This window comes from Triticum urartu, chromosome 3, assembly GCF_003073215.2.
Source record: "Triticum urartu cultivar G1812 chromosome 3, Tu2.1, whole genome shotgun sequence".
Lineage (NCBI taxonomy): Eukaryota > Viridiplantae > Streptophyta > Magnoliopsida > Poales > Poaceae > Triticum > Triticum urartu.
The window spans coordinates 455408510-455426718 of NC_053024.1; the positions used below are offsets into that span (position 1 = coordinate 455408510).

Below are 18209 nucleotides of genomic sequence, written 5' to 3' on the forward strand. Positions count from 1 at the left end.
TGCATACAACAAGAGCGCTGGAGCCAGGCCTACGGCCAGCAGTGCCTTTACCGCTGCCCCCACCTCCAGCGCGCCACACGCCGCCTCAGGTCGCCACCGATCGGCGTGGGACAGACGCAACGCGCGCCGATTCTTCGAAAATCAAGGCACTGCGGGATTATCGTCGAGCCCGCGGCCTCTGTTTCAAGTGCGGCGAGCGATGGGGACACAACCACGCGTGCCCCACGTCGGTGCAACTGCACGTCGTCGAGGAGCTGCTCGACATGATCGGCCTCGACAACTTCCTCGACTCCCAAGTTCAGCAAGGCCATGGCTCGGACGACACGGTCATGGGGATCTCCCCGTCTGCTGTCACAGGGGGTGTCTCCGCCAAAGCTTTTCAGCTACGCGCGCGGATCCAAGGGCATGAGGTGCTTCTTCTAGTTGATTCCGACAACTCCAATTCATTCGTCGACGCGCAACTCACTGCCTCCCTCACCAGAGTGCAGCCCCTTCCCAAGCCAGGACGAGTCAGAGTCGCGGATGGGGGCGAGATGCTCTGCTCTAATTTCATTCCTCACTACGGGTGGTATTCGCAGGGGCGCGAATTCTTCACTGATCTGAAGGTGCTTCCATTGGGCACTTACGATGCAATACTGGGCATGGACTGGCTCGAGGAACACTGCCCAATGATCATCGACTGGCGTGCGTGCTTCGTGGAGATTCCATCGCCGGCAGGCCCCCTCCGCCTGGTCGGGCACGACGTCGCGTCCTCACTTGCGAGTCCATCAATAATATACAACTGCACGGGCTCTGCAGCAAAGGGGCAGTCTCACACATTATTCACTTGTGCATTGTGGCATCGGAAACCAGCAAACCTACTCTAACTCCAGAGTGCATACAAGCAGTGGTGGATGAATTTCCGGATGTTTTCAAGGAACCAACTGGCCTCCCACCACGCCGGTCTTGTGACCACATGATTCCTTTAGTTCCAGGGGCACAACCTGTGAATATCAGACCATGCTGTCACAAGTCTGAACATAAGACAGAGATAGAAGCTCAGGTGGAAGAATTACTCAGATCAGGTGTCATTCAGAGAAGCATGAGCCCCTTTGCATCACCAGTGATATTGGTTAAGAAAAAGGATGGAACCTGGCATCTGTGCATTGACTACCGTCACCTCAACGCTCTCACAGTTGTCGCCAAGTTCCCGGTCTCGGTTATTGAAGAGCTATTGGATGAACTCCACGGTGCTGCTTGGTTTTCCAAGTTAGATCTTCGAGCGGGCTATCACCAGATTCGTTTGGCTCCAGGGGAAGAATACAAGACAGCGTTCCAAACACATCAAGGCCATTTTGAGTTCAAGGTGGTTTCATTTGGCCTCGCGGGTGCCCCAGCAACCTTCATCGAGCCAGTCACCACAACTCTCAAACCTGTCAACCGCGTCTGCGTCGTGTCATTCTTCGACGGCATTCTCGTTTTCAGTGTGTCTCTCGAAGATCATGTGATCCACTTGCGTCAGATTTTGGGACTTCTGCGCAAGGACAGTTGGAAAGCTAAAGTGTGCAAATGTGTTTTTGGTCAGCAGCAAATTTCATACCTCGGCCACGTCATCAGCTCGCAGGGGGTTTCGACCGATCCAACCAAGATCACAGCAGTAGCAAACTAGACAGCTCCTACCAACACCAAAGAGGTGCGTAGCTTCCTGGGTCTTGCTGGCTATTATCGGCTATTTGTGAGAAATTTTGGAGTCATTGCAAGACCGCTGTTCAACCTTCTCAAGAAAGGGACTCCTTTCATATGGATAGACACAATCGAGACATCCTTTCAAGTTCTCAAGCAGCAGTTGATCTCAGCACCTGTCTTGGCTTTGCCCGACTTCCAACAACGTTTCACCATCGAAACAGACGCAAGTGATCGTGGAATCGGGGCCATTCTGCAGCAGCAAGGGCACCCGATAGCTTTCATGAGCAAAGCGCTCAGTCCTCGCTACCAGGGGTTGTCCACGTACGAGAAGGAATATTTGGCAATCGTTGTGGTAGTGGACCAGTGGCGCCCCTATCTGCAACATGCAGAATTTGACATCCTCACCGATCAGAAAAGCTTAATTCATCTGGAAGAGCAACGACTGACCACTCCTTGGCAGCAGAAGGCATTCACCAAGCTTTTGGGACTGAGATACCGCATCCGTTACAAGAAAGGAACTACGAACACGGGCGCAGATGCACTGTCCAGATCCAACACCAAAGATACTCTCTTCGCAGTATCCTCTTGCCACCCAACTTGGCTTGAGGATGTGGTCAACAGTTATAACAGCAACAACCACGCTTCACGCCTGCTGGAACAGCTGTCATTGCGTGATGATCCCAAGGGTCGCTTCTCCCTTCAACAAGGAGTAATTAGATTCCAAGGCAGAATCTGGCTGGGAGGGAGTACGCAAATGCAACAGAAGATCATTTCAGCCTTCCATGACAGTCCTTTGGGGGGACACTCAGGGTTCCCAGTAACCTACCGTCGCATCAGACGACTGTTCGCGTGGCCCAAGATGAAAGCGCAAGTGCTCCAGTACGTCCGTTGCTGTCAGATATGTCAACAGGCTAAGCCGGATCGTGCAGCATCTCCAGGGTTGCTGCTCCCTCTACCTATTCCAGCACAACCATGGGACTTCATTCCCATGGATTTTGTGGATGGTTTACCACAGTCCAGCAGGTTCAATTGCTTACTGGTGACCGTAGACAAGCGCACAAAATTTGCCTATTTCCTGCCATTGGCTCACCCGTACACAGCAGCATCAATGGCCAAGCTTTACATGAGCCAGATTTACAAGATTCATGGGCTGCCGGGAGCGATCGTCTCTGACAGGGACCCGGTGTTTACAAGTTAGTTCTGGCAGGAGCTGTTTCGCGCAGCGGGCACGCAACTACGACTCAGCACTGCCAACCATCCGCAGACGGGTGGACAGACCGAGTGCGTCAATCAATGTGTCGAGACTTTCCTTCACTGTTCCACTCAAGCTTGTCCCAAGCGGTGGAGCTTTTGGATACCTCCGGCCCAGTTCTGGTACAACAATGCCCATCACTCAGCCATTGGCATGACTCCTTTCAGAGCCATGTTCGGGTATGAACCGCGCCATTGGGGAATTTCGGCCAGGAGCACTTGTTATGTTCCAGCACTCCAATCGTGGATGGACGAGAAGGAAACAGTACAAGCCCTACTGCAGCAGCACCTGAACAGAGCGCAACAGATCATGAAGCAACAAGCTGACAAGAAGCGATCCTTCCGAACCTTCACAGTGGGCGAGAGTGTCTTCCTCAGGCTGCAACCATACATCCAATCCTCTGTTGCCCTGAGAGCAAACCACAAGCTGAGCTACAAGTACTACGGGCCGTTCGCCATCATCGACAAGATCAACGATGTGGCATATAAACTTCAACTGCCACCGCAAGCCACTGTCCACCCGGTGTTTCACGTGTCGCTCCTACGCCGTGCACTTCTTCCAGGTATGGTTGTTGAACCACAAGTACCACATTGCACCGACGACCTTGCTGTGCCAGTGGAAATCCTGCAAACTCGCTGGCGCCGGAAGAACAACTCCATGCGCAAACAAGTGAAGGTCCGGTGGTCCAATTCCGCCTCCCTCGGCATCACCTGGGAGGACAAAGACAGCCTCAAGGCGAGGTTCCCGCATTCTGAGGCTTGGGGGCAAGCCTCGTCTCAAGGAGAGGGGGATGTTAGCGACCCCGACATGCAGGACCCACTGGGCAGCCACTCCAACGACACCAAAGCTGCCCAGCGCCCCAGCAAGCTCAAGCGGCCCAACACGCGAGTCCACGGGCCAGAGTGGGTTCACTGAAGCCCAGGCGATGGCTACTTGAAGCGAGACTCAGGAGTTGTTTGGATCGATGCCCGGAGATGCCCTGCCAACATTTTGGCGTTGACCTGGCCTAGCGCTTGTGTTTGGATGGTTACCAAATCATTGGTGTGCCCTGCCCTAACTGGCTGTCCTAGTTCAATCTAGCGCCAATTTTTTGGCCAGGCGCTGGCGGTGGAATCTGCCGCCAATTAATTGGCGCGCCCGCAGTTGGCGAGGCTGGTGCTGGCGCAATCCAAACAGCCATGCAGCCACAGTCATCCAGTGGATCATGGCAACAGCGGCTCGGCTCTTTCCCCTTCCTCTCCTCGTCACAAACCCTAGCCACCATTCTTGTAATTTCCCTGTAATTCGCCACTGAATCGTGAATCTGAGAGTGTTGCCACAGTAATCGAGCTATCCCCTACTATACTCTATCAATCAAGCCCACCCGGCTCACACACACGTGCTGGACCTGCAACTCCGGTGACCATGAGGCAGTCGCGCGCTCGCCCTGCTCAGTCTGTTTGCCGCGCAGTCCGCCGCCGTCTGCGTGTACCCGACTTGAACGAACAGCATCCGGAGGTGCATAAATTGCGTCCCAGCCATGAGAGCCGTGGTCTCCTAGCTGCCACCATGTGTGCACGTGATGCCTGCATATCATCAACCAAGGCATACATGATCTACGTCTCGTCACCAACGATGACCAGCAACACGACACACACACGACGACGCTGGCTGTGTCGCTGACGTTCGGGCAGCAGCAGCAACACAACACGCACGACAGGCGACCGCGGAGAGAACATCGCATTCGACTGCGGTCTGCGTAGCACCGAGCAAGCGGATTCCTGATCCGGGCGAGCAGATGAACAGGCTCGTCGTGCTGCACACGAAGTCATGGCGCTCCGGGAGAGCATTGCAGACGACACGCTGGAAGACGCGCGCGGGAGCGGCCTCGTGGAGGTTCTATAGCTTGGCACGGTGCGCGCTGGTGGTTCATAGCATGCGCATCTTTGTGCTGCTGAGCTCGACGGGGCAGGTGCCCACACGCCACTAGAACTGCCAAGGCCGGAGCACGTACCAGTGCGAAGTCTGGTTTTAGTCCAAAACCACGCCACGTCAGCCGAAAACCACCCGAAGCCGCAGGAGGGACTAAATTTATCCAGTTTTGAAAGTTGAGGGACCAATGTTTGCTGGTTTTGGAATTAAGGAACTATTTCTATACTTTTGAAAGAATCGAGGGATGAAAAATATACTTATCCCGATTCATTATACGAAGTATTATATGAAGTTACAGCTATATGTCCAGTGTGTGGTGTTGAAAAGGAAGACAACTTTCACCCATTTTGCCGGTGTCCGCTAGCAAGAGATTTGTGGCGCCGCATGTCCTCCGTTTGGTCGCTTCCAAAGTTGGACGAGATTCAAAATTCTGGAAGGGAGTGGTTGTTACATTTGCTTGACCGGGTGCCTGCTGAGACGAGAAGCATGATCTTGATGACACTTTGGCGTAGCTGGTTTGTCCGTAATGAGGTCGTTCATGATAAGAATCCGCCACCTGTAGAAGTGTCAAAGCAGTCCTTGTGCAGTTATTTGGAGACCTTGATGAACATCAAAGTCAATTCAGTCATCGGTCCTTGCAAAGGTAAAACCCCAGTTTATGTTGTGCCTATATCAAAATCTTCAGTTTTGCCCACAGAAGTAGTTCATCTTGGCGCCCGCCGAGTGCGGGAAAAGTTAAGTTGAACTCTGATGGTTCCTTCACCATGGATGGAAGAGTGCTGGTATGGTTTTGAGAGATTTTAATGGTGCAATCATCTTTTCTGCATGTCGTACGTTGTATAGATGTCGTGATGTCTTGGAAGCAGAATTGTGCGCTTGTATGGAGGGTTTATCTTCCGCCCTTATGAGAACTGAGCTACCCGTTGAATTGGAGGTTGATTCCTTGGAAGTAGTCAAGATGGTGCAGACAAATGACATCAACAGATCAATTTATGCTTATCTTATTAGAGAGATCAAGCTGATGATGAGTCTTCGGGAGACTATTATTACTCATATTCGTAGACCTCAAAATAAAGTTAGTGATTGTTTAGCTATCTTTGCTAAAGAGGAAGGTAGAACTATGACTTGGTTAGGTTCTGGACCTCCCAGAGTTTTGGAACTTGCTGTTTCAGATTGTAACACTGTTGGAGTTTGAGTAATATACAAGTTTCTATTCGCAAAAAAAAAAGTATCATGGTAGGAACTATCAGATTTGCTGGTTGTCAGATGTGCTGCGGTGAACGCATTTTTAGCTATATACACAGCATTAAGCTATACAATGTCATGGGAATATTCTTTCATGTACAGGGGATATGAAAGTATGGTAACAAGAAGTAAATTATTTGCAACTTGGTGGATTTGTACACTTAAACACACTAGAGGCTGGTTGCTTGTATTCAGGTATACTGGCAGGATCAACGGCTCGGACCTCACCCGGCTGAAAGAACAGGCTGTCATGCCTGCAGAAGTTGCATCATTAGTCAGTTAGTCGGATATGTTTCCCTTCTATTTTTGAACCAGCAGGAGGACTGCATGTATCATACTTAAGATAGAGAGATACAACCGACCAACAGTTCAGATGATCCAGCTTACTACAGCAACCAAACGACCACAAAACTCAAAACTAAAATATTTAGTCATTTAGTCAGGATATGTTTCCCTTCAATTCAGGAACTTTTTGGTGTATGTTTATGGATCAAAGGGAACGGAAATCCAAATATCTGATGCAAGTAGTATGTCCACATGAAGTCTTTCTTATAAGCTTGCAAAATGACAAGGATTAGTTTTTACCTCCGCAGGTCCAGTCCTATCAACCCAGCTTGAAGAATTGACAAGTTGTCAGAATCTGGCGAAACGATGACAACAGTATCCCCTGAGTACTGAGTCTCTAGTATTGACATGAGCTGTGTTACCCGAACAAATACGTCCGCCACGCTCTCGTTAGGTGTACCATCATAAGTAGGAGGTGGTTTGATGTCTGGCGAAATATTATCAGATGCATACACCTAAATCCATCACAATAAAGGAAAACTCGATCATGATAGGAACAAAATCTGTTAAACCAAAGTTATCTGTATTTGTTGCACCGGATCATGTTGAGCCTGGGAAACATAACTCGGGCTATACATTATGTTCAAACCGAGAATATTCTCCCTCCAGGATACTCATTTGCCCACTAGCGGATGTCCACCTATGAAAATACTACTAATCTCACTGGTTAGCTACCAGTAACTTCAAACAGGCATGGAAACTTGCCTAATGATGAAAATGGCAACATAACTATGTCAGGACGATATACTGTTTCTCTAAATGTAGTTATCAGAATTCGCATGGCCCACATCCTATTCTTAATCCATGTTTCTAAACCTATTTTATTTTCAAATGAGCCCATCTGTCTGTAGAGATTTAGTAGATTCACACATTCTATTAGGCAGATCTAGAACCAGTGACTGTTGCTGCCTTCATGGGAAGCAGAATTTCACTAATCCTTCGTATTTCAGTTTTGCAATGTACATCTGCAAGGTCAGTGCACTCCAATATCTAAAGTTCATTCGTTGCAATAATATATTCTGAAGTTTCTCCAGAAACTAATGTACCAACGTCTTCAATTAAATACACTGCATCTCTGTGATCCCTCAAGTCAGTTGTTCTTCTAATACTCGATGTAAGCAAGTGCCAGTAGAATTTAGCTTGGAGCTCGAAAGATCGGATGAATAATACCTCTGGCAATGCTTCTAACCTCTTCCCCTCGTACGCACCCAGCCCCCGCGCGTCCAAGAAGCTATACTCCGGCACGATTTTACTTCACAGAAGTAACCAACAATCTCAGTACAGGATCACTGACCGACGGGTCATACTCATAGCCCACGACGATGTGGATAGACAGGCACCTGCGGTTGATGCTGTTGGCGACAGCGATGATCTCGGCGGCCTGGTAGGCGCGCTGGGTGATGGAGGGCCATATCCAACAGTCGTCCTCGCATGCACCAAGGCGGCGGAGCTCGAGCGCGGCGCGCGCGGCCTGGCGGAGGCCGGCGGGGGAGAGACCGCTGTCGACTGAGGTCTTGGCGACGGGGTTGGTCCGGAGGAGTCCCTGCCCCTCGTACACCGACTCGCCAGCGCGCACGAGGAAGTAGCGGTTGGCCAGCCCCGGCGGCGGCATGCGGAACAGCCCGCGCGCCGAGGCGGCCGCCGGAGAGAGCGCGAGGGGAAGAGGCGACGCTGAGAGCAAGAGGAGGTCTCGGCGACGGAGCGAGGGGAAGGCGACGTGCGGGGAAGGGGGCGGAGGCGGCGGCGCGGAGGGGGGTCGAGAGGACGGAGCGGAAGACAGAGAGGTGGTTTGCATTTCCGGACGCCCGGCGGAGCGAGCACTCGCTGCCGGACTGATTTGGCAGCTCCAACGATTGGAGTGAAAGTTTTCCGAGTATTTTCTAGCGTTCTCGTCGACCTCTCGCCAACATAAGAGAGTGAACGGACAGCAGGCAACGACTCTGTGCGGGCTTCTTCGGATGAAAATCAAATTATTATTTTGAGAAACGGATGAAAATCAAATGGGCACGAAAAATAAATTCATAAATTTTAACAACATTGACACGGCTAAATTTTTATGTCCAGCCCTTTTTCTGAAGAAAACTTTTTTTAACACAATACAAATGCAACATATGCTCATCCTATAAACGCATCCATGCACACCATACCTGTATGAGCATCTCTGAGAGATTGAATCGACACATCATCTTGACATTGACGAAGTCGTCATAGATGTCTTCGTAGTTGAGGGGAACGTCTCCTCCACTGAACACACATTTGCTGAATGCCTGGAATGAATCTAGGAAATGTGATCATCTATGTCAAGTCTAGGGCTTGATCCCTAGGCTAGGAATACCACTATCCTCCTTATCATTCAATCATAGACTAATTCTGTTGAAGAAAACTTTTTATGTCATATATAACAAAATAAATTGACTATAAATAATGGGTGTACTACAATTCTTCAAATTTTAAGACATGTACAACAACAATGTCTAATGTAAGAGTTGCCACATATATAATTTAGTAATTTGGAGGAGAGAGAATGGGGAGAGAGAAATAGGCTAATTCTAAGTTATTTATAGACAACTTACAAACAGTGGTTTTGTTGTTGTCACTGTGTCGAAGTAGTCTGTAATTTCTCTCCCACAAATAGTTATGGCTAAAATTAGATTGTTTATAGATAGGTCATTACTAGAGGGATACATGCGCCTTGCTGCTGCGCACGGTTTTTCTGTCTGGAGATGAGCTTCTTTGTTTCAGACTATTGTGTATGAATGGATATTTTTTTTCTGGGTTTTATTTGTGTGTATTGGGCTCTAGCTCACTTTGTTCGGTTTGGTGTGCTTTTGGGTTTCTTTTATTATTCTCTTGGGACATAGAGGCATCGGGAATGTGTAGTCGAGTCGTGCGATTTTGATGGGCTGTAATTTACTCCCCCGTCTGGTGAAGAGTGTACATCTAAATATTTTAGGATAAATTATGGAGTTGAGTAAAAAATACAGTGAAAAGGTACAAGCCACCATCTCTCTCCTGAGCAATTCTAGCAGACCCCGCAAAAACTTGACCCGCAAAACGCGTTTGTGGTTTCACGAAGATCGTGTTTGCGGGTCCAAAACTAGCGTGGCTGAACAGATACCGTATCTAAACCTGCATAAGTTGAAAAAACACTTTCGCGGGAGAAATTGCACAAACATAGTTCATCACATCACATAGTACATAGTTCATACATACTACATGATCAACAAATTACAAGCATATATCACATGCTACTTTAACTAGTACTGGAGGGGGTCGGATCTGACGGCGGTGAGGATGATGTCGTGGAGGCCGAACGACACTCAATCCTCCTTGCCGAAGCTGCACAGTTCGACGTACTTCGCCGCCTGCTCCGCGCGGATGCGGCACCACTCCTCGGCCTTCTCGTTGGCGGCGACCGCCTGCCGCCACTCGAGGTCTTCGAGCTCCTCGGTGTGGCGGGGGCGCTCCGCATCCTTGCGCACGCTCCACTCGGCGATGGCGGCCGCAACGGCGTCGACGTCTGCGACGTAGTCCTCGGGTCCGACGACTCCACGGCGGCCGAGCGGAGCGGGCTCCTCGGGCTCCTCCTTCACGGGGACGAAGGCGAACGGCGCCGGCTCCTCCTCGTCCTTCGACCACTCCCTCTTCACGGGGAGAAAGCCCGCGCCGGAGGACGAGGAGCTCCCGGCGTACGAAAACCTCGCGGAGGAGAAGGATGCGTGGCGGTGGTCGTACTCTTCCGTCTCGCTTCGCTGGAAGCTCGGCAGTGGCGACATGCCACGGTTGGTCCACTTCCGGGCGCCGCGCTTCCTCGCGATGTCCGACCGGACGCGCCGCTCGCGCTCCGGGTCCCTTCCGTCGCCGGATTTGCTACCGGAGCCACGTCCGGAGCTCCACATTCGACCCCACATGGCGGCTGGAGGCGGGGCGGGTGGTCGCCGGCGCGAGAAATGTGGAGAGGGGGAAGGGGAATCGCGTGGCTCGGCGGCGGTGGGGGTAGGGTTTGGACCCGCAAACGAGTCGTGGAACCGCAGTTATAGCGGTCGGGGCGTGCAGTTTGCGGGCTGCGGCAAAAAAATTACGGGCCGGGCGAGTATGCGGACTCTGTTCTGGCCGAAAATTGGGACGAGCCCGCATACTCGCCGGACTTTTGCGGGTCTGTGCGTTTTGCGGGATCTGCTAGAGTTGCTCTTAATTACCCAACCACCAATGAGCTAAGTGCATGTAGAAATTAAGAAAACCATGTGTAGATTGCTATTGGTCTTAATTACCGTGTGATGAGAGAGAAGTATTTTTTCCTACTTTAAAATACATTGGCAAGATAGAAAAACACTCTTTTGTGGACAAATTTTGAAGGTAGATGTACAGTTTTCACCGGACGTAGGGAGTAGGTAGTAACATAGCACATCCAAAAAAAATGCTTATGTGGCATGGAGTTAATGAGGAAAGAGATGCTTGTGGTAACATAATATGTTACTGTAACATGAGACACCTCGAGGTAAAATGAGTTTATATCTCAATTAATGAAGACTTGCATGTTAGAGCAACTTTAGCAGACCCCGCATCCGGCTGGCCCGCAAAACGCGTTTGCAGTTCGTGGGAAACCGCTTTTGCAGGCTGGCTCGGATGACTGCAGATGCAGACCCCCAAACGGACCCGTATAAAAGGATATTCGCGGAATATATTTTTCTACGGGTCGGCTTTTGCGGGGTCTGTTCGGACACTGCGCGTCGACCCGCAAATAGAAAATGCTCAATTCTCGCATTTGACATAAGTTTTCACAACTAAGTCCAAATTCAAACAACATAACACAGTTTTACGCGCAAATAAAAGCCAAATTCATTACGACAAACGCAAAAGAGGGCTTGCAAAAGTTCCGCCCATGTCCGGCATCATCTTGGTCGATGTTCGCTCCGCGCTATCGAGCTCATCTTGAAGTTCATCGTCACCACCGAATCCACCTCTGGCGCTTGTCCCAACTCCCGCACCGAAATCGTCGACATTGCCACCATATGGAGCAGAGAAAATATCTCCGGAACTGTAACACAGACCGGCCGACGCGACCATTCTCCTCTTCAAGATTTCTCTCCTTGCCATATCATGCCATGTTTTGGTGAGATCGTCCATATCATTGCGGTTCATTGACATGATCTTGTTCTCTTCGGCGAGCAACAAGGACATGGATTTGTTTTCAGTGGCGGAAGTATTGATCTTCAATCCTTTGCCAATATCTCTTGGCGGTTTGAGAAGTATCCGTGCATGCATCAAGAGACACCGCACTCCATGCTTTGATCAAAGCTTGATCTTACAAGATCGTGTAGTTCTTCGATCTTTGGTTTTTCCCAGTTCTTATTTGTGATTGCTCAAACGCTTTCGTTTCGATCTCCTCCAATTCTTCCTCACAACCATGATCGTCCACGCCGCCCTCCGTTTCATTGTAGTCGAATGCGGCGAACGGGGCTTGATCAATGTCAACGGCGTTGGTGTCCAACAAGTTCACGAACTCAGCAGTTGCATTGTTCGAACCACCGCTATAGTGAATGATAACAAGTCACGAGCTGTCGCAAAAAATGACGAAAATGAAAGGAAATCGCCATGACCGAAGACGCATACCTTCGGGCCATTTCGTCAAACACCTCGCTTGCGGTGGGAGGAGCACTGTTGCGCGGCATCGCCGGGGAACCTCTTTCTGCGGTGGAGGGAGTGGATGAAGGAGTCGGCCTCTTTGTAGCCGGAATCTTCCTTCGCTTTACGCCGGAGACCTTGCCGACCTTCTCCGCCACCGGCCGGGATCGCGCAGCGACGTTGGCGCCCGAAGCGCGGGCCTTCGCGGCGGGGGCTGCTGGAATCTCGCCCTGCACGACCACGTTGCCATGTCGCTTGCGGGCAGGCGCAATGTTAGCTTGGGCAGCGGCAGCGGGGCCAACATGGCCGGCGACGAGATCCACCCGAGGGGAATGAGCGTGCGTGACCTCGACGGTGACGGGGGACAGCAGGGAGTCGTCCATGGCGGCGAGGGACGGTCGGGGAGGATGCACTGGAGCGTGCGGTGGCGGAGGGTGGGGGAGCGGGAAAGGGCGTGCGGAATGTCCCTCCCGCCAAATCTCGCTGCAGATAGGGACTGGGCTCGGGTCGGCCTCCCAGCCGTGAAACTAGAGGTTGGGGGAGAAGTTTTGCCGCGCCCCGCAAAAATATTTACGGGCCGAGGCGGGATACAGGATCTGATCGGGCAGGTTTTTCCGCCCCGATCCGTACTTTGACAGTTATTTTGCGGATCGGAACGGGATGTGGGGTCTGCTAGAATTGCTCTTATCATTCATATGTTACTACCCACTATGAAGAAAATAATATAGACTAGTAACATATGCATATTACTAGTCCAAGTTACTCATCACTATGATCAGCCTAACACGTTTTAGATGCAGAGCCTTGTTGTGAGGAGCCGGTTGTGCGAACGAGTGAAAGTGTGTGATGGTGCTACTGTCGGGAGCGAGGACTTGAACCTAGGTTCATTTGCATCCATTTATTAATGTATTTTAAACACGTTTTAAAATGTTAGAAAAATTCAAATCAATATTTCACACGTACATCTTCGTAAAGATATGCGCGCGGCACAATATTTTGCAAAAAATGTCTTTTATTTTGCCTCGGCACAGAAGACAAATTGCAGTGCTGGAAAATAGCATTCTACGAGCGGAAGTGCCTTTCTACACCCAGGAGCAAATGCTCCTGGTATGAATAGTAAACTTTAAAAATAGAAAAAATGTTTAAAAAATTCTGAAATTTTTTTGTGTCATACTTTCACAAATGTTTGTTGTGCACGCAAAATTTCATTGCGAAATCACATTGGTGGAAGGCGTGCCAAAAAAACAAAATCAAAGCTCCAAAAATGCTTTTGTAAGTAACATTTTCATAGCATCGATTTTGCTTTTTTACCACGCCTTTCACCAATGTGATTTTGCGATGAAATTTTGCAAGCACAACAAACATTTGTGAAAGTATGGCACAAAAAAAGTTCAGAATTTTTTGAATTATTTTTGAATCTATTTGATTTTACTGTTCACACCAGGAGCATTTGCTCCTGGGTATAGAAACTCCACGTCCTTCTACGAGATACTATTTGTTTGTCTTTTTACACAGTCCAAAACAAAAGTCGTTTTTCCGTAAAACTTTACGCGAGTACATGGAACGTGAAGATGTACATGTGTAACTTTTTTTCACTTTCTTTACATTTAGAAATATATTTTTCAAAGTAGGTGCAGATGTACCCGGATGCATCTAGTCATTTTTTCTATTGGGGCATGGAGTATGTGAGCTCGAGCTCACATGCATCATTTGCTACAGTAATACCAAAAAATATTTAAAAAATTCAAAAAAAAATATGAAATTTTTAGCAACAAACATTGATATGTGTTGCACATGCATGCCAATTTTCGTGATGAAATGACATTCGTGGATGTCTTGGCAAAAAAAAAGCAAAATCATGCTCCAAAAAACAGTTTTTGAAGCATTTTGATGCATCATTTTTGTCTTTTTTGCCGTGACCTGCATGAATGTCATTTTGTCACGAAATTTTGCACGCATGTGAAAAACATCAATGTTTGTTGGCAAAAAAAATCAGATTTTTTAAATATTTTTTAAATTTTATTTTGAATTTTTACTATGGCAAAGGGTACATGTGAGCTCGAGCTCACAACAACACTTTCGGAGAGTAAAAAAAATCACTGCATGCACTTACAGAGTTATATGTTGGGCTCATCATTGTTGGAGATCCCTTGCTAGTAGATGCAGAGTTGCCCGTGCTATTGAATTCAACAGATTCAACTTGCACCTTACCGGTTTCCTCCTCCTCCTCCATCGCTCTTTTTTCAGGGTCTTCTTCTGATGAAGAGTCTTCACTCGTGTTGCACCATGCACGATCACACTTCGTCCCACGGGAAGGAGGCTCCTCCTCAAGTTCAAAGTCCTGCTTGTGGGGGGGCTTGAACCATGTGGTGTAGTCCTACCGGTGGTGAGGCGATCCTCCTCCTCCCGTGAGGACGTTCGCCGCTTGTTCCAATGGCGCGCCATGGCCTTGAGGTTCTTCCCTTTGCCTACAAACTTGATATGCATCTAGAGGTAGATTGGTTTGCTAACGTGCAATGGAGAAGGTCCTCCAAAGGATATATAAGAAGGTATACTCACAGATATTCGCAAGATTACGTTAGGTGAGGAAGATTAGGAAACAAACCATAGTATTCAGGAAGAATATGCTAATTTTCACGCAATCAGAGCAGAAGATGCGGGTGGCATGCTTGTACCCGTGCTCATACCAAGTGCCCATCAAAATCCTTTCTGCTTCCAAAGGTAAAAAGGTCACGCGTACAAGCGTGTCAGCTCGTATCATGGGTCGTACCAAAACTTCACACATGACAAAACACACACACATTTTTTTCCGAAGGTCAAACGCATGGAAATAAGCCTCCGGTAATAGAAGAGAAAACAACATGTGGTACGAGCGTGATTTCTCATACCGCTAGTCGTACCATACCGGTGCGAGGACTTCTTGGGCACCAGAAGAGAAGATGGCCCTGGGTCTATCGTGAGAACTCATACCGTGGGGTGTACCAAAGGTCCTGATATGTTCCTTCATTCCAGATGGGAATACGAGGTGCGGTACGACCGCAAGGGATCGTACCGGCGCTTGTACCACCCTCCAAGACTTGTTTCTTGTGCATAAAAATTTCTCTAAGTTTACTAAAAAACATCATGCTAAATATTTGCCTTACGTAGATGAGATAGTAAGAATTGCTGCAATAGTTATGCCTCCTAGTGATTTATTAGAAAAATACTCGTTGAAAACATATGCTAAAACCAAAAATAATTGAACACTACTTCAAAAGGATGTCCTGATAACGAAAGATTCTCGAGAAAACCTATGTTGGGGGAAAATATGAAGAATGGAGCACACATATTGACATGTCTTAAAGTCGTGGTTAGTTGTAAAACGCCAGTATCACATGACAAAAAAAGGAAGTTTCCATAGACATTGCAGTCTCTTACACTTTGTATCGAATAAAATTTACATTTGCCAGTAAAAAATATGGTATCAACAATGTCATGTGCTATACATAGACCAAAACGTGGCTCCACACACAGCATGAATTATGCTTGATTTCGCACCTCCTAATAAACAAAGAAGGGTTCGAAGTTAGAGAAATAAAAGGGCAAAAATACAATTGGTTTTGCCAATACCACACAACGATATTTGAAGAAACAAAGTTTAGTAATTGTGACTTGTGATTTTAGACAAAAGAACATACACTGATTCTTGGCATTCCTCTTAATTGCCACATGCCCCTTAAGTACATATAGAAGCATGCTTCGTCTTACTAAGAAAGGTGCTAGATCACATAAAAAGGTGCTAGATTCGAACAAACACCACAATGTTTTTTTTTGAAAATGTCAGCAAGAATCGTGTTATCAGGCAAAAGGAAAGAACACAATACATGGTAAAGATGAAGAGTTTTATCCAAAGATTAAATAAAATTACAAACCTTTGGTGATCCTTCATAAACAAATTTGATAGCAGGACATGTGAACATACGGACAAATCATTGTTTCTTGATCCTTTATATCGAATTCTTTCTTGAGGCCCGGAGTCCATTGTACGAAAGGAAATCTACATAGAAGTACACACATCATAGGAACATATATACTTTTTTTTTGAGAATCATGGGGGGGGGGGGGGGGGGTAGTTTCCACACCTGAATATATTACTCAAAGTGACCAGAATGCCAGAGTGGTGATACAGTTTATAAGAAAAATCGGATCAAAAACCTTAACAAATTGACCCCGTTTATAAGAAAAACCGGGCCGAAACTGTAATAGCATAATGAAATTGAAAGGAAAAGCTAACGAAACTGTACATGCAAACTACAAAGTATAATTGTAGTGGCGTGTTACTGTGGGTGGGTGAAGGGAACCAACAATATGTACCGAGGCAAAGTAGCAGCACTATCGATCGTTTCTTATCAGGATCATCAGACTACTCTCTCTTCGTAATTAGCTTGGCATATCAGATTCTATGTCTAGTTGGCAGGCATGGCAACCTGCACAAGATGGAGCTTAACGGCTGGTAGGACCGCCCTGCAGCCAGAAGCAGATGGGTCAAACATATCGTCTGACAGCTTGATTCCTACGCGTCAGGCCCTGTTCTCGCCAGTAGACCAGCTACAGTGCTAGTAACCCAAAAGCACGAGCGCAAAGCCTGCCAACGCTATTCTTCACAAAACCCCTCTTGTTCCCTCGAAACTCGAAACCAGCCTTTGAAAAATAGCCTTGCCATTGCCTCCGTTTTTTTCTTTTTGAGAATCTGCCTCCTGCCTCCGGGGTTATGGCAATTCATTTCCTGCAAAAACACTACGATCGCTCGCTCGAATAGTTGCCCTTTTCTTTTGGGATTTCCAACTAGTAAGAGGGTTTATTCTAATATTCTCCTTTTGAGATATAATGTCAGGCTGGTCCTTGCCCTCGCCCGCCCGCCCGCCGCCAATCCGCCATCGCCCTTCGGTTTGTTTCTTCTCCCTCGCTCTGACCCCCTCTTGACCTCGGTCGTCTGCGGGCGGAAGGAGCGCCAGCCCGCCAGCTAGCCCAGAACCGAGGAGTGATCCATCATCCGATGGCCACCGACACCTTCGTCACCGACGTGACCTTCGGGCCGGACGTGATCGTCACCACCGTGACCAACTCCGGCGCGACCGTGGAGGGCTGGCTCCAGGAGATCCGCTCCGTCCTCGGCGACCTCGTCGTCGGGATCGATGTCGAGTGGCGCCCCAGCTACGGCCCCTCCCAGAACCCCGTCGCGCTCCTGCAGCTCTGCGTCGGCCGCCGCTGCCTCATCTTCCAGCTCCTCCACGCCGACTTCGTCCCCCAGGCTCTGTCGGGCTTCCTCGCCGACCCCAACCTCCGCTTTGTCGGCGTCGGCGTGCAGGAGGACGTCGAGCGGCTCAGCGACGACCACAGCCTCGAGGTGGCCAACGCGGTCGACCTGCGTGGCCTCGCGGCGGAGGGGATGCAAATGCCGGAGCTCCGCCAGGCCGGACTGCAGGCCGTGGCGCGCACCGTCATGGGAGCCAACCTTCAGAAGCCACAGAGGGTGAGGATGGGCCCGTGGGACGCCTACTGCCTCTCCTACGACCAGATCAAGTACGCCTGCATCGACGCTTTCGTCTCCTTCGAGGTTGGCCGGAAGCTGCTCACAGGCGACCTCTGAGTTGATGATTTCTGCGGCTGAGTCCTGAAAACTTGCATTCTTAAGTCTAGCTCGTACTATTGTGTTTAGATCTAGTTCTTCGTTTCATAATGCTAGGCAAGGTTTTGAGAGTGATTCTGCGATGGAAGAATTAGACATTGGTGGTGATGATGATTAACTTCAGAGCAGGGAAAAGATCGCGCCTACAACTGGGTGCCGTGAGCATGGACCCTTTTGTGCCAATCGAAACTCTCTGCGAAATATTCTGCCTCATTATGCAATTTTAGTGAACTATAACTATTTTTAATTCTGTGTTAATGTCAGGGCTGCTTTCAGTTATCACCGATCGGATGTTCTAAACTTTCAATAGCTCCTTTGTTCTAAAGTTGCCATTATAATTTTTCGATCTGCCTAGCATTTGGTATCATAATTTGGTATTTGTTGCTCATACCACAATTTGTAATTGACGACATGAGCATTAATCCTTTTGTGCTGATCGATACTGTTTTGTGTATTCTGCTCAACTATGTTTGTTTTGGTGGAGTGCCAACTATTTCT

General features: G+C 48.6%; 2 protein-coding genes across 2 annotated transcripts; one reads left to right on the forward strand and one right to left on the reverse strand.

Annotated features, from left to right (window-relative positions):
- Positions 1–6097: 6097 nt before the first annotated feature.
- LOC125544314 lies at positions 6098–8302 on the reverse strand. The gene is made up of 4 exons (XM_048707943.1): positions 7759–8302; positions 7589–7670; positions 6659–6873; positions 6098–6327 (listed from the first exon to the last, which is right to left on the reverse strand). The coding sequence occupies exons 1-4, from the start codon at positions 8211–8213 to the stop codon at positions 6207–6209; spliced, it is 873 nt and encodes a 290-aa protein (XP_048563900.1). The 5' UTR covers positions 8214–8302; the 3' UTR covers positions 6098–6206.
- Positions 8303–16942: 8640 nt separating this feature from the next.
- Positions 16943–18145, forward strand: LOC125548476 (Werner Syndrome-like exonuclease). The gene has a single exon (XM_048712063.1). It carries the CDS (start codon positions 17079–17081, stop codon positions 17670–17672), a length of 594 nt encoding a protein of 197 aa, XP_048568020.1. The 5' UTR covers positions 16943–17078; the 3' UTR covers positions 17673–18145.
- The last annotated feature ends 64 nt before the right edge of the window (positions 18146–18209 follow it).

Excerpts from the sequence above, each read along its gene's own strand:
- LOC125544314 (XM_048707943.1), bottom strand. The coding sequence starts at position 8,213 with ATGCAAACCACCTCTCTGTCTTCCGCTCCGTCCTCTCGACCCCCCTCC. Across the intron at positions 7,671-7,758 it reads GCCAACAGCATCAACCGCAG|TAAAATCGTGCCGGAGTATA; the intron begins GTGCCTGTCTAT and ends ACTTCTGTGAAG. Across the intron at positions 6,328-6,658 it reads ATAGGACTGGACCTGCGGAG|GCATGACAGCCTGTTCTTTC; the intron begins GTAAAAACTAAT and ends CAACTTCTGCAG.
- LOC125548476 (XM_048712063.1), top strand. The coding sequence starts at position 17,079 with ATGGCCACCGACACCTTCGTCACCGACGTGACCTTCGGGCCGGACGTG.